At 36.1% G+C, this 14,032-nt stretch overlaps 1 protein-coding gene across 25 annotated transcripts in view; it reads left to right on the forward strand.

Annotated features, from left to right (window-relative positions):
- Positions 1-14,032, forward strand: part of MECOM (MDS1 and EVI1 complex locus) — a 630,714-nt gene that overhangs the window by 608,749 nt on the left and 7,933 nt on the right. For all 25 annotated transcript variants that reach the window (XM_012099708.5, XM_012099727.4, XM_012099711.5 and 22 more), the window contains 4 exons: positions 3,105-3,271; positions 4,346-4,423; positions 8,233-8,402; positions 10,554-10,698. In XM_012099708.5, coding sequence (XP_011955098.3) covers positions 3,105-3,271; positions 4,346-4,423; positions 8,233-8,402; positions 10,554-10,698 — 560 coding nt within the window. The remainder of the gene's footprint in view (positions 1-3,104; positions 3,272-4,345; positions 4,424-8,232; positions 8,403-10,553; positions 10,699-14,032) is intronic.

Genomic DNA, 14,032 nt, shown 5'->3' on the forward strand with positions numbered 1-14,032 from the left:
AGTCCATGGGGTAACTAAGAGTTGGACACGACTGAGCAACTTCACTTTCACTTTTCACTTTCATGCAGTGGAGAAGGAAATGGCAACCCACTCCAGTGTTCTTGCCTGGAGAATCCCAGGGGCGGCGGAGCCTGGTGGGCTGCCGTCTATGGGGTCGCACAGAGTCGGACACAACTGAAGCGACTCAGCAGCAGCAGCAGCTGGAAAGAAAGTGGGTGTGTGTGTGTCCGCATGTGGGGTGTTAACAGCTACCCTCAGCTCACTTCTCATCTTTTTCCTCTGCTTCTTCCCCACTCCAATTTAATCTTCTTTTCATTTGACACCAGAAGCCAGAGGTGGGGGTGGTTTATAGAGGAGGCACTTGAGTAACCACTATTCTTTTTCTTGTTATCCTTAAGAATGCTGTTACTTAGTCAAGTCCATAATATATTTTTTTTATTTCTTGATGCTTTCCCAAGTTGAAACAGTTTGGGGTAAAGTAATCACAGTGATCTTTCTTCAAAAGGAGCTATTAGTAGCTCCTAAAGCAAGACACATTTCTCAACAGCCAATTGCTGTTAAATGACTTGAAGGACTTATAGTTTATATGTGCTCGAGATAAAAGCCGAGAATAATAGTAGTCATGAGTAAGCTATTTTCCATATAAAAGGAAAGTGTTTCTGTAAGATGTATTGCCGCAGGAATCTGTGTGTCAGCAGGGTGGACACTCAAATGATTTAAAACCACTAGATAATGAAACTTTACTCAAATATTAAATGTACATAAATAAAACATTTATAATCATCACCCTTGCACTTACTATTCTTCCCCATAAATGTATGCGATCATGACCCTTACCCTTGCTTGTTACTGTTAATCAGCTTGAAGGCCAGAGGTCATTTTTCACTCAGACAATTTATTGCATGGAGGGTGGATTATCAAAATGATTTTCTGAAAAGAACAATTAGAAGGAATAAATGCAAATAAAATAGTATCATAAAATATTTCTGGATTGATTTTTAATAAATAAAATCCAAAGTAATATGAAAATGCTAATGCTCTGGCTAGAAGGGAATAATGACCATATTCTTTAGGGACAGAGTTTCCGCCAACCTCTCTGAGCAGCATCATCATTCCATATCTCTGCCCTGTGATCAGTATGTGTCAGAATCCTTCATAGTGACAAATGTGCTGTCCACTTGCATCTGTGGAGAATGTTTTAGCAGCTGAGTGATTATGAATCAAACCTCTGAGCTTACAGCCCCTACCACCTCCCAATGCGTTCACATTTGTCGTCTGACAAGTAAATGTATCTTGACTTTCCTCTGAGATTTTTTTGCACTGTGTTTGATGAAAGACATTTGGCAAATTGGCAGTGGTACCCTGTACGTTACAATTTGTAGCTAGCATTAGGAGTCCGGGCATGAAATGAGAGGGCAGGCTCCAGGATAAAGGAAAAAGAAAGAAAGCTAACTACAATATGAATAGTCGTTTGAAAAATCAAGCATACAATATTCCCTTTGTAAGAAGAGAATCATGTTTAGGCCATTCACTTAAGATTTTGCTCTAGTTTTAGAAGTCAGTAGCATTTTGTCCAGCCATGTGTCCACACAAGATAAGTTTTATTAATTATCCTTTTGAATACAAATTGTTGCCTTTTATTTTTAACCTGAGCTGAAAATAAATTAGGCCTCCAACTCTGTCTTGCCATCTTATCAGCAGAAGTATCATTTTCTTGAGTTGATCAGTTGCTTGAATGTACAGTTTTTACCATTTTCAATCCTTGCATGAAGTCTTCTAGTCTACTGCCCTAGCTTTTGGAGAAACATACACAGTACATACAAAATACAAACACCTTTTAAACAGCTTTCTGAGTTCTCCAGTGGCAGAGTGCCCTGAGAACCAAATAAACAATGGATGAGTTGATTTTACAAGATGGCCTGAGAGTTTGCTTTTTCTTCTTACAAATTCAGTAGTAAGCAGCTTCCAAATAAAATGTGAGCATGGAAGAAACATTTTAGGAAGGTTGAAAGGAGAGAGTCTGTCTTAATTATAGATAGTAAGAATCAGCTAACTTTGAAAGTAAATACCACCCTCTGATTATGACTCTGTCAAATATGTGTGCAGATAGACAAAACTTGAAGATTATAAGCACAATAAATTAGGTTATTTGAGGAGAAGAACTAGGCAGGATACTTTTTCTTTGAGAATACTGCTCCTAGAGTGTGGTCATGCCAATGTAATACGAAGTTATGATAATATATCATGAAGTGTCATTTCAATTCAATCCTTTTTCAGGACAAACTAATATTTTACCAAAATTCTTTATGTATGATCTGACTTAAAAATCTAGTTTATCGATATTAATTTAACATAAAGTACATCTTACACACTTAAATTTTTCTTTCTGCATTACATACATTTGGCTCTAGCAGTAACTTTGGAACTCTTGATGTTTTTCATGCTTTGAGTTTTTTTCACTGGACTTTCTAGTTTCTGTGGTTTTTATTACTTAGGCAAGGCATACAGAATATTTTCCTATAATTTCCAGTTTACTATTTTTTACTGTGTATTTTATTTGGTCAGCTTGCAGGCCAAGAAGTGGGTGGACTCATGTCCCAAAGAACCATCTTGCCAGAGTTAGAATTCAGACTTCTTTTGTTCTAAAAAGGGAGGGGTAGAGTCAAACATCTCTCGGTTCTAGTCAGCCTCTAGAAAGGATGTATTAATTTCTTCCTTCCTGCAGTCATTCACAGGTGGGCCTAGTGAATAGCATGATACTAATGCTGTCTCTTAATTTAATAAAATCTGTAACTTCGTTTTGTTATCTCATGTATTTCATTGCTCTAGTGTATATCAAATTATTATAAAGTGATCTGACTAAGGTCTTATGGAAAAGTTTATGTGACATTGTGTACGCTTGGTTCTACCTATGTTATCTTTAAAGTCAATGAATTCTCTCATTTGTTTAATATTGGGACACTATAATCTCTTTCTACAGCCTCTGCACTCAGCGGGTTTGATGCTTCCCTTTTATTAGTAATGATTTGTTAGTTTGCTAGAGATGATTGCAGCAGGAAAGATCTCTGCCCTGTCCTTCATGGTCTTATGCTTTTGCCTTTCAGATGTCAGCTATTGAAAACATGGCAGAGAAGCTGGAGAGCTTCAGTGCCCTGAAACCAGAGGCCAGTGAACTTCTACAGTCTGTTCCCTCCATGTTCAACTTCAGAGCTCCTCCCAACGCCCTGCCAGAGAACCTCCTACGGAAAGGAAAGGAACGCTATACCTGCAGGTAACTGCAAAGTTAATCATGACTGGCTTCCCAAAAATCTCCCCTCTGATTTCAAAAGGCCATGCTATTTGTTTTGGAAATTATTCTTGGTTGGATGATTAATAGCAACCATGATAGATTTCAAGCACTTCAAAGTACTCTTTATTTAGTGAGATATAAAAATAGTGGTTTAAAAGATTATTATTAAATGAAAATTTTAACGCAGGCCGTTTGGTTGTGATAAATGAGGTTGGAAATGGTCCAAATGCTATCTATTTGTTTCACTTTGATGTTTATGAATTTTCTTTCACAGTTAATTATTTTCATCCAAAGGTATAATACTACTGTCCTCAAGCATACATTTATTGTCATGGTATTTAAGAATAAGGCTCTTAATGAAGGACAAATAAGGTCAATAAGTGAGAAAACTAGTTAATAAGTGCCTTTTTACTCATCAGTAGTATAGCAAAGCTTTTATTTGTTTCTCTTTTCTTTTTTAAAAATAAATCATGCTTATCACTTATGAATTGTCTCAGAAATTTGTGGCATCTGACTCAGGCATATCAATTTATCTGCTATTTGGAAAATGTGTTCCTTTCTTTCCAGAAAAGCTTTTATAGGAACATACCTTGATGGATGAGGTCTTAGAATCTTGTCTGATCTGATACCACTCAATGTACAGAGAGTTGTCACTGTAGCTAACATGTAAAATGAGTTAAAACATTTGAATCTGTTTATATCAACCCAGAACCACAGGCTCCTGTCATTTTTTTATCTCCTTGTCTGGTTTTGCAGATGTAAAGATACAGAGTTAATAAAAGAGGCACATGGAGGGGGTCATCAAAACTCAACTCTGTTTTTATAAACTGCTTGCTTACACATGAGCAAATTCAACCGGACTGGTTCTCATAAGGCAGCCTTTATAGAGTTATTTATATCTATAGAATGACTTTGTTGCAAATTTTAAATAACAAAGACATGTGAGTTCCATGCAAGATTAATTAAATCAGAAATAAGCATCTGGCTTCTAAGCAGCTTGAGTGAAATATAGGTAATTGTGCTGACTTTTCTCTTATAAATATCTTTTCATAACAGATACTGTGGTAAGATTTTCCCAAGATCTGCGAACCTAACACGGCACTTGAGAACCCACACAGGAGAGCAGCCTTATAGGTTTGACAATGATTTTTACTAAATATCTTGATAACTGTTGTAATAAATTGGACCTACTGCCACAATTTTAAAAGAGGTTACTTTTGTGCATGTCTGAGCATATGTCTGTTCAATTTTGATTCAAAGAAGAATTAACTAATGGCTGGGATTAAAATGTAGAAGAGTCTTAATTTCTTGAATCATCTTCTTATATCTCAATTTAAAAGTTCTAGCAATGTCTAGAATAGAATAAGCTTTTAAGAACTGGTAGTCACTTTTAAAATTCAGTGTTTTCTCTCCTCAGTGATTCATGCTTTTTTTTTTTTTTTGATTCATGCTATTTTAATTGACAATAATCATAACCCTGGAGTCTCCCTTTTCCAAGCCTTAAATCTCTGCTAAGAATTAACAACCCAGATATATCTCTGTTTTCCCAGTACAGCTAAGTCAATGTCTACAAGTCTTGATAGGATGTTTAAAGAATAAATTTTACCTTGAGAGGAGGAAGAAAAAGGGTAGAACAGATAAAATAGAACATATTATAAGAAGGGAGAAGTTCCATCAACAATTTCTGAAGTGCTTCTTAGCCTATTCTCTTAAACGTCAAAATCAGCCATATTACACATGGAACTAGGTTTAATTTTAATATTATTCTTTACAAATGAATGATCACAATCACCATCTCCCTTCCAGTTTTAAAATATCATCTGCGTTGTTCAATGTGCAATGCCTTGCACACAGTATTAGATAATTCATGAATATTTCTTCAAAGAATGAATATTAGTTATTTTAAGTAATACTGTTAATTTTATTTTACTTTGAAATTCTTATGGGTTGCGTATGTGTAAAATTATTTTTATCTGAATATTTACTTTTTTCATTAAAATAATTAATTTATCAGCTTTCAAATACTTCTTTATATACAAGGATAAGAAAGTGGGAAGACCAATGTTCATTTGAAGATAGTTGAAACTTTAGGAGAAAACTAGAGAGACTTAAACTCAGATAATAATAAAGTATTTTCTTAAATCCTTTGCTTTCCTACATGTTCTGTAAATTATTAATCATAAGTAATAGTTCCACTTTGTATGTGATAGATTGCATTGGATATAATAGGTCTCAGAGAGATATAAATGTGGGAAGTGTTAGATGATTTCCCTTTTTGAGAACATGTCATATCCAAGGAATTCTGCTTAAATAGAAGGAAAGATTTCCACACTTATATTTTGTTATGGCCAAGGGTCTGGTATGCAGCTATGATATCATGCTCATTTTTCTCTTTTTTTGTACCTGAATTCAGTGGATTTATTCTGCCCCATAAATGGTGCTATTACTGTATATGTATTTTTAAAAATGCAAACCAGAATTTTGCATAGCTAAGGATCTTAAACAATTATTTGTTCGGCAACTCTGTTTCACAAGTGAAAACATTCAGATCCACATATGCTAATTGCCTTCTGTAACTGTTGTTCTTTAGTCGCTAAGTTGTTGTGTCTGACTCTTTGCGAACGCATGGACTGTAGCCCGTCAGGCTCCTCTGTCCATGGGATTTCCTAGGCAAGAATACTGGAGTGGGTTGCCATTTCCTTCTCCAGGTGATCTTCCTGACCCAGGGAACAAACCTGTGTCTCTTGTGTTCTATAAAATCTGATATTAATAGACCCCTAAATTAAAACACAAATCTAGAACTCTGGGTTTTTATCTCATACCATGATCTCAAAGGCTCCCATACCCTCTGTGTTTACCAGCATGGCTTAATCATGTATAGCTCATGAGTGTGTTATGTACTTCTTTTTAGAATTTCTGAAACTTAGGATCTGATTTGGGAGTTTCTTAACCACTTACTCCCTGGTAGCTCAGACTGTAAAGAATCCACCTGTAATATGGGATACCTGGGTTCGATCCCTGAATTGGGAAGTTCCCCTGGAGAAGGGAATGGCTACCTGCTCCAGTATTCTGGCCTGGAGAATTCCATGGACAGAGGCTACAGTCCATGGGGTCGCAAAGGGTCGGACACAACTGATCAACTTTCACTTCACTAAACACCTACTAACTTACTGAAGCACTCAAACTTTTGGCCAAGATGTTAGCAGAGGAAAGATAGAAAATAAATGCTTTTTGGTTGGAACTTCCTTACTGACTGAGTTTATTCATGTTAAAGTCGAAGCTATGTGTTAGATTTAAAGCTTCTATGCATGCAAGCAGTTTGAAGCATGTCAAAGACAAAATGTTTCTTCCTTGTGATTTCTGTAGAAATTATTTTAAGTGAAAATTATTCTAAAAAGTTTAATGAGAGTTTAAGTTTTCTCTATCAGTGTTTTTAATGTTATTCTACTTAAGACAACACAATTGGGCTCATTGTACCATGATTCTCATTGCAGTGAACCTTGGAAGTTCAAAGAAGGCCCATACATTTTTTTTTTTTCAAAATCAGAGGCTTAATTATCAATGTGGGATCTTATCCATTTTAAAATTAATATTATTAATTTAAATTTGATGGACCTCATGATGCCAGAGCAGTTTTTTAGGGGGAAATTAAATTAGCCCTTGAGTTGGTTTACTGATACTATGCCAAAGTAACTAGTTTAACAAATTCATATTCCCCACTGGACTAACTAGATTTCTGGCATCATATGGAGACAGCTGTAGAACACTTTCAGTGGAACAGGGTACTTTCTCATGTTGAACCCTCAAATTGGTGTGTCTGCATTCAGAAGTGGGAGAAGTGCCCTTCACACATGGGAGAATGAGTTAAGGATTTTTTGGTTGTTAAGTTAGAAATTTTCACTTAAAAGTCATCTAGAGAAAGGTGATTTTTCCTTTCAAGCAACACACAAAAAAATCATATAAACAGCTAACACAATCTTTACTTTAAAAGGCCAGAGGGAAAAATTTTGTCAATTACCACTTTTCTTCCTTACCATATGAGCTGGTGGGAAGTGGGGTGGGGTGATGAATTACTCTTTTATTTTGTGACTAAAGGAGAACTTCAGTAATTTATGATTTTTTATCATAAATATCATGGAAGGCAGAACAATTAGTCAGTCAATATTATGTGCTTTCTTGGAAAAAAAAAAAAAAGAAAAACTGACCTGGTGTAGAAAAATAGAAATGGAAAACTGAGAGAAATTTAGAATATTGTGGGGGGATGGGTAAACAAAGACCTTGTGCTTTTATTCAAAAAGGAGAATTTAGCACCCTTTCTTTTGTAAAGGTTTAAAGGTTAACACGGTAAAGGCTTTGGGGGCTCCTAATCACTACAGATTATGAAAATTAGTATCTTTGCTATCAGATTAAACTGTTTACATTGCCCCAGTTTTAAAAGTTGGAAACCTTTATTGTTATTTTGCAGAAGATAACAGAATTTCCTTTAGGATTAGCAATTGAGAAAGTGAGTTTACTAAGAAATTGTTTAATCAGGCTCTGAAATTTTGAATTTAAAGAAATGATTTTCTTACTTTATTTGAAGAATACTTGAATCTGTTTCCTGTTTGTTTACAGAAGGTTTAATTGTCCTAAGTGGAAAATAAAACTGCTACCATTTCTTAATGTCTTTAATTCTGTCAGCTTTGCTTGAAGTACTAGAACTGATTACCTGGGTAAACTTGTGAGCAATCAAATTATCAGTATTGTATTACAATTTTTCACAAAGTCATAAAAATCTTTGATGTAATCAAAATCATTTACCAGAATTGAAATCTTGGCAATGTGGATAGTAATCTTTGCTGCAGTGTTGTTTTATGGGTGATAATTTTGGAGATCTGGTTTGCTTGTCGTGAGAAATGTCTTTTGATTTGCTTGCAAATATTTGCTCTGTGTTTGCTTTTCAGATGCAAGTACTGTGACAGGTCCTTCAGCATATCTTCTAACCTGCAGCGGCATGTTCGCAACATCCACAATAAAGAGAAGCCCTTTAAGTGTCACTTATGTGATAGGTGTTTCGGTCAACAAACCAACTTAGACAGACACCTCAAGAAGCACGAGAATGGGAACATGTCTGGTAGGTCATTGACTGTCTTCTGAGGCGGAGATGCTTGGCTTCTTCTTCTTCTTTTAAAACACAGTTGTGATCGCTTATCTCTCATTCCCCTTTGACATGAGAATCAGATCCTATTGTGAAAATTGGTAGCACTTTTCCCTTGAGATTTTTGAATGAAGTGAACTGTTGAATAATACACAACTCAGAGCTTCATTTGGACCGTTTTAGTTTCTGGATGCTTCTCAATGGGCAGTCTCAAGCACAGAGAACCATAGTTGGAACTCAAAGGAGACTGATGAATCATGATTTTCTAAATCGCAGGGAACAATCTTTGACCCTGTTGGCACAGAATGTGGCCACTGGCCTGGCCGTGATGACCAGAGTGGAGCCCCACGCTCTCAGCATTAACCTAGAAACCACAGCTGCTTTTGCAAACAGCCTGCAGTTTGGAAAACTTCTCTAGGGGACCTGTTTTAGATATGAGAGATAAAAGGCTGTCAACCTGATCAGAGTAGCCTGTAGCAAATGCTAGTCATGTGTGGTTTTTTATCACAAATTCTGATGCAAAATTAAGTTTAAAATGGCAAAAAACTAGCCTTCCTTTAACCCAGGCCTACTAATGCATTGTTAGCAGAAGACATGGTGGTTTTCTTGCCTTTGACTTCTAATGTGTGTGTGTGTGTACTCAGTAGCTCAGTTGTGTCCAACTATTTGCAACCCCATGGACTGTAGCCCACAACTCTCCTCTGTCCATGAAATTTTCCAGGCAAGAATACTGGAGCGGGTTGCCATTTCCTACTCCAGAGGATCTTCCTGATTCAGAGATTGAACTTGCATCTGTTGCGTCTCCTGCATTGGCAGGCAGATTCTTTACCACTGTGCCACCTGGGAAGCCCTTGGCTTCTAATATTTAGATAACATTGACCAGCTGGCATGTGTGTGTGATGCCAATCTATGTAGCTATAATTGTTTCTAGAGAATTAAGGGAATGACTTGGCAGTGAGGGGAGGGTACATGCATGGAATCCCTGAAAAGAGATTTTAAGAACAGAGAAAAGTTGGATTGATACAAAGTAGTCTTTCCTTAAGGAAATTATTTTATTATTAATCCTTCCTCTAGTGTAAAGGCACATTGCTTATGATTTTTGAATGAACTATGTACTGTTTGTTTCCCTTAAAGCCAAAACTCTAATGATCATGGTTTAAAAATATTGGATTTTAGAGACAAGAGTCTAATTTAGTACTCAAAAGTGACAACACTTTCTGCATACACCCTTACGGTATATCACTATAATTTTTCTAGTCAAAATTATTTCAGAAAATGAATAAATAATTTAAAAGGTATAATGTGTCAAAATTGAATACTTATTTGTTGGCCCAGATTATAACTTCATGAAGCTGAAGGGTATTCTAACCACTTGTGTTTGGCATCTAGACTATTGTGATGAACTGTCAAGCCACAGATATTCTTTGGGCAAGATAAACAAACAAAGCAAATATTAGTATAAAATTTGACCACATATTATAAAGAGTTTATAATTTGTAAATGTATGGAAATTTTAGGCAATCTTTTGATACAGCTATTTTGATTCTAATTTTATAGGTAAGGAAACTGAAGAACCTTCTATAATCCACAGACCCAATATTGTCTTCTTAATACTGTCTCAAGACTGGTGTGTTCTGGGTCTGCCCACAGCTTAGCTCAACAAAGCAGAATGCCATATTTCCAGCATGTGTTCAGGCTTTATTTGATAACATACATTAGCACAGGGGCAATAAATACATATTAACTGCCACCAGGACTGGGTATACAGTTTTTTTCTGGCAGAATGTTTTTAAGACTTTTCTATAATTTGTCTCACTCTGTACTCTCATTCTATGAATAAAAACATTCCTATATCACAGTGGGAGTAGGAGGAAGCTGGTGGGAGAAGGAGCATCTTTGGGAGATTGTACTTCATGATTTTAGTGGTTCATAGTAGTCCCCATTATTCATTGGCACAGATACTGTGGTAAAATTGGGAAGACCTTGACCTCCTAAAGTTTTCATTATTAATACTCGAAAAAGCCTGTTTTAGGAAACAACGCCGATCGAATGAAGAAGGTGTGAGATTTCAAATAAGTTGCACTCTAAATAATAGTCTTTTTCACAAAAGGCTTTCTCTCCCCTTAGGTACGGCAACATCATCGCCTCATTCTGAACTGGAAAGCACAGGTGCAATCCTCGATGACAAGGAAGACGCTTACTTCACAGAAATTCGAAATTTCATCGGGAATAGCAACCACGGCAGCCAGTCCCCCAGGAACACTGAAGAGAGGTAAAGCTGGTCTTTCCCTTTTCAAAGTCCGTGATTTCAGTAGTGAACGTTTTGAAATACATTTCAGTGCTCATTTTTCTGACACTGCTTTACTCCTGCCACCAATGGTTGGTGTTTATTTAGTACAGATTAAATACCAAATGTTCTTCTAAGCACTTTATGTGTATCAATAAACTTAATTACCCTAATAACCCTATGAGATAGGGACTATAATTATGTAATTTTATCACTGAAGGAATGGCGACATTGAAGGTTAAGTAACTTGCTAAATGTCACATAAGCAATAAACGAGATTTAACCTAGGCTGTCTGATTCTATAGCCCACGATTTTAGCACCATTCTATTCTGCCTCTCTTTATAGCTAATTAGAATATTTTATCAAAACTTGGCAATTAGAAGGGAAAGCCACACAGGGGTTCAGTTGAATCATTGACTAATGCTGGTTACTATTATGGATCATATTATGTATAATGTATACATACAGTGACAGTGTTAGTTGTTCAGCCATGTCCACCTCTTTGCAACCATGCCTGTGGTCTGCCAAGCTCCTTTGTCCATGGATGGGATTCTTCAGGCAAGAATACTGGAGTGGGTTGTCATTCCCTTCTCCAGGGGATCTTCCCAACCCAGGGTTTAAACCTGGATCTCCTGCACTACAGACAGATTCTTTCCTCTCTGAGCCACCAGGGAAGCCCCATACATATAATGTATGACTATATATATTATATGACTATATGTATCTATATATGTTAACATTATGTGACTGTATGTATCTGTAGATATTTATATATAAAATACTTATTGTCATCCAAATAGCTTTTTTGAAACCATTTGTGACTTAATAAGATTCTATTACTTCTTTATATTCTTTGAAGTGCATCCTTATTTAATTCCAGCATGTTTGTTTCGGTGGGTATAATTACACTTGTTTTTAGTGACCTGGTGTGCTGGATTCCTCTTGTCATTCTCAACATTAAGCATATATGTCTTAATTGATACAGAAATAGGGCTTCTCTGGTGGCTCAGCAGTAAAGAATCTGCCTGCAATGCAGGGGATGTGGATTCCATCCCTGGGTCGGGAAGATCCCCTGGAGAAGAAAATGGTTACCGACGCCCGAATTTTTGCCTGGGAAATCCTATGGACAGAGGAGCTTGGCAGGCTGCAGTGCGTGGGTTGCAAAGAGTCGGACACTACTGAGCAACTAACAACACAACAATCTAGCATTTTATGCTTTATGTGATATAAAGGAAACATTATTTTACCCAAACTACTGGGTTTAATTTTTCTTACCTATAAGTTATAAATATCTGGCATTGAGAACTGTGTTATTCTAAATATAACTATCCAATGGCCTATTAAATTAGGATGCTGCACTGTAAATTTTAATGTAACATGAAATTAGTTAATGAAAGTTCCATTACTTTTTATCACGCAAATGTCGTTATTGTTCTCCATTTTTGATGCTATTAAAAGTCAGAGTTAATTGTTTCAGGTAGTTTTCCATTAAGGCAGTATTAAATAAGCATCATTTTCCAAGATTATATAAAAATATATGATCACTTCTGTTCTTTAGCTTGTATAAAAGTGTCCCTAGGGAATGAGAAGAGAATATCTGCTATTGTAAGACTCTTCGAGCTTCTGAGAAGCCTGGCAAAACTAAACTTTGTGCTGTTGGGTGTATCTCTCCCTCTGCTTGCCCATGTGTACGTGTGTGTGTGTGTGTGTGTGTGTGTGTGTGTGAGAGAGAGAGAGAGAGAGAGAGAGAGAGAGAGAGAGAGATAGAAAGGCAGAGGTGAGGCAGATACTCAGTACAAAGTACTAAGGACAAGTAAGAAAGACAGTCATGATCTTATATTTTAATAATGATGGTTACATGGTACAAATAAGAAATATCGAACAAAAAGCACCATTTGTGTTCTGAGACACCTATTCAGATTTCAAACCCTTAGTTGGAAATTTGTGAACCATAAAGCTGCAACATCTGGCTTCAACATGTCTAAACAGCATAGCAATAAGAAGACTGAGTCATCTAACTTTTCTCCCCTCAACTCCTATCAGACTACTTTTGATGAATAATTTATCTTCTATAAATTGCCACATTTGAAGGCAAAATTAACAAATAGGTTTTCTTAATCACGTTGGCTTTGTTACGTTTGGTTTCCATCCACGCACTCTTTTGTTCTTTTGCTTTTTCTTTCATTTATTTTAAAATAACAATTTCGAGCCATTCAGGCCAGCAAGTTGGCAGTGTAACTGGAAACTAATAATTTATGTCTGTGCAAAACATGTTTTCATCATTCTTTGATAAAAGAGGTTAAGTGATGGATTGTATAAAAAAAACGTAATGATGATATGACTTTTTCTGGTCAAATGAATTTTTACTATGTGCCTCTGTCACACCCAGGATTGTTTAATTTATGTATTTTTTTTTTTGTTCTGGGAAATCTAAATATAAAATTATACTCTTTTTTTTAATGTGGGAAATTGATGGGGGTCTATTGCTGGTATCTGATTTTCCATAACCTGAAAAATAGTTACATTGTGAAAATTGTACATGACTGTAACAATAATTTAGCAGCCTTAGCAAGTTTTCTGAGTTAGTAAATAGGTAGGACTACTGGATGCCAGTATGTATGCTAAGTCGCCTCAGTTATGTCTGACTCTTTGCAACCCCATGGACTGTATGTAGGCCTGTCAGCCTCCTGTGTCTCAGCATGGGATTCTCCAGGCAAGAATACTGGAGTGGGTTGCCATTTCCTTTTCCAGGGGATCTTCCTGGTCCAGGGATCGAACTCACATCTCTTGAGTCTCCTGTATTGGCAGGCGGGTTCTTTATCTCTAGCGCCATATGGGAAACCCACCTAAACACCTACGATTGTTTAATTTCTAACAAGCTTTCTGATTTGGGCAAGTGCCTTAACCTCTCTAATCATGTATCTTTGAAAGGAGGAAGTTAGGAGAGATTCAAAACATTCATAATTATTTTCTAACAGTTTCATCTTAATCTTGCAATGAAAGAAATTTAGCTTATACATATTTTAATGTTTCCTTTAAAGCCTGAAAAGCTTATCCTCATTTCATAAACATTCTCAAATATATTAAATGGGGACTTCTATGTTATTAAACATTTTTTATAATTAAACTTTTGAATTACATATTGCAATCCTTGCCACCACTAAAATATTACGAATGATGTTTTAAATATAATAGGCTTCTTTTGCATCATTATATTACACATATAAACTTCAAAAGATATTTGTACAATGACATTTTTATATCATTTCCCACCCCAGTGTTATCCTGGGAAACAAAGAATATTTTTACATTCAGACT

This window comes from Ovis aries, chromosome 1, assembly GCF_016772045.2.
Source record: "Ovis aries strain OAR_USU_Benz2616 breed Rambouillet chromosome 1, ARS-UI_Ramb_v3.0, whole genome shotgun sequence".
Lineage (NCBI taxonomy): Eukaryota > Metazoa > Chordata > Mammalia > Artiodactyla > Bovidae > Ovis > Ovis aries.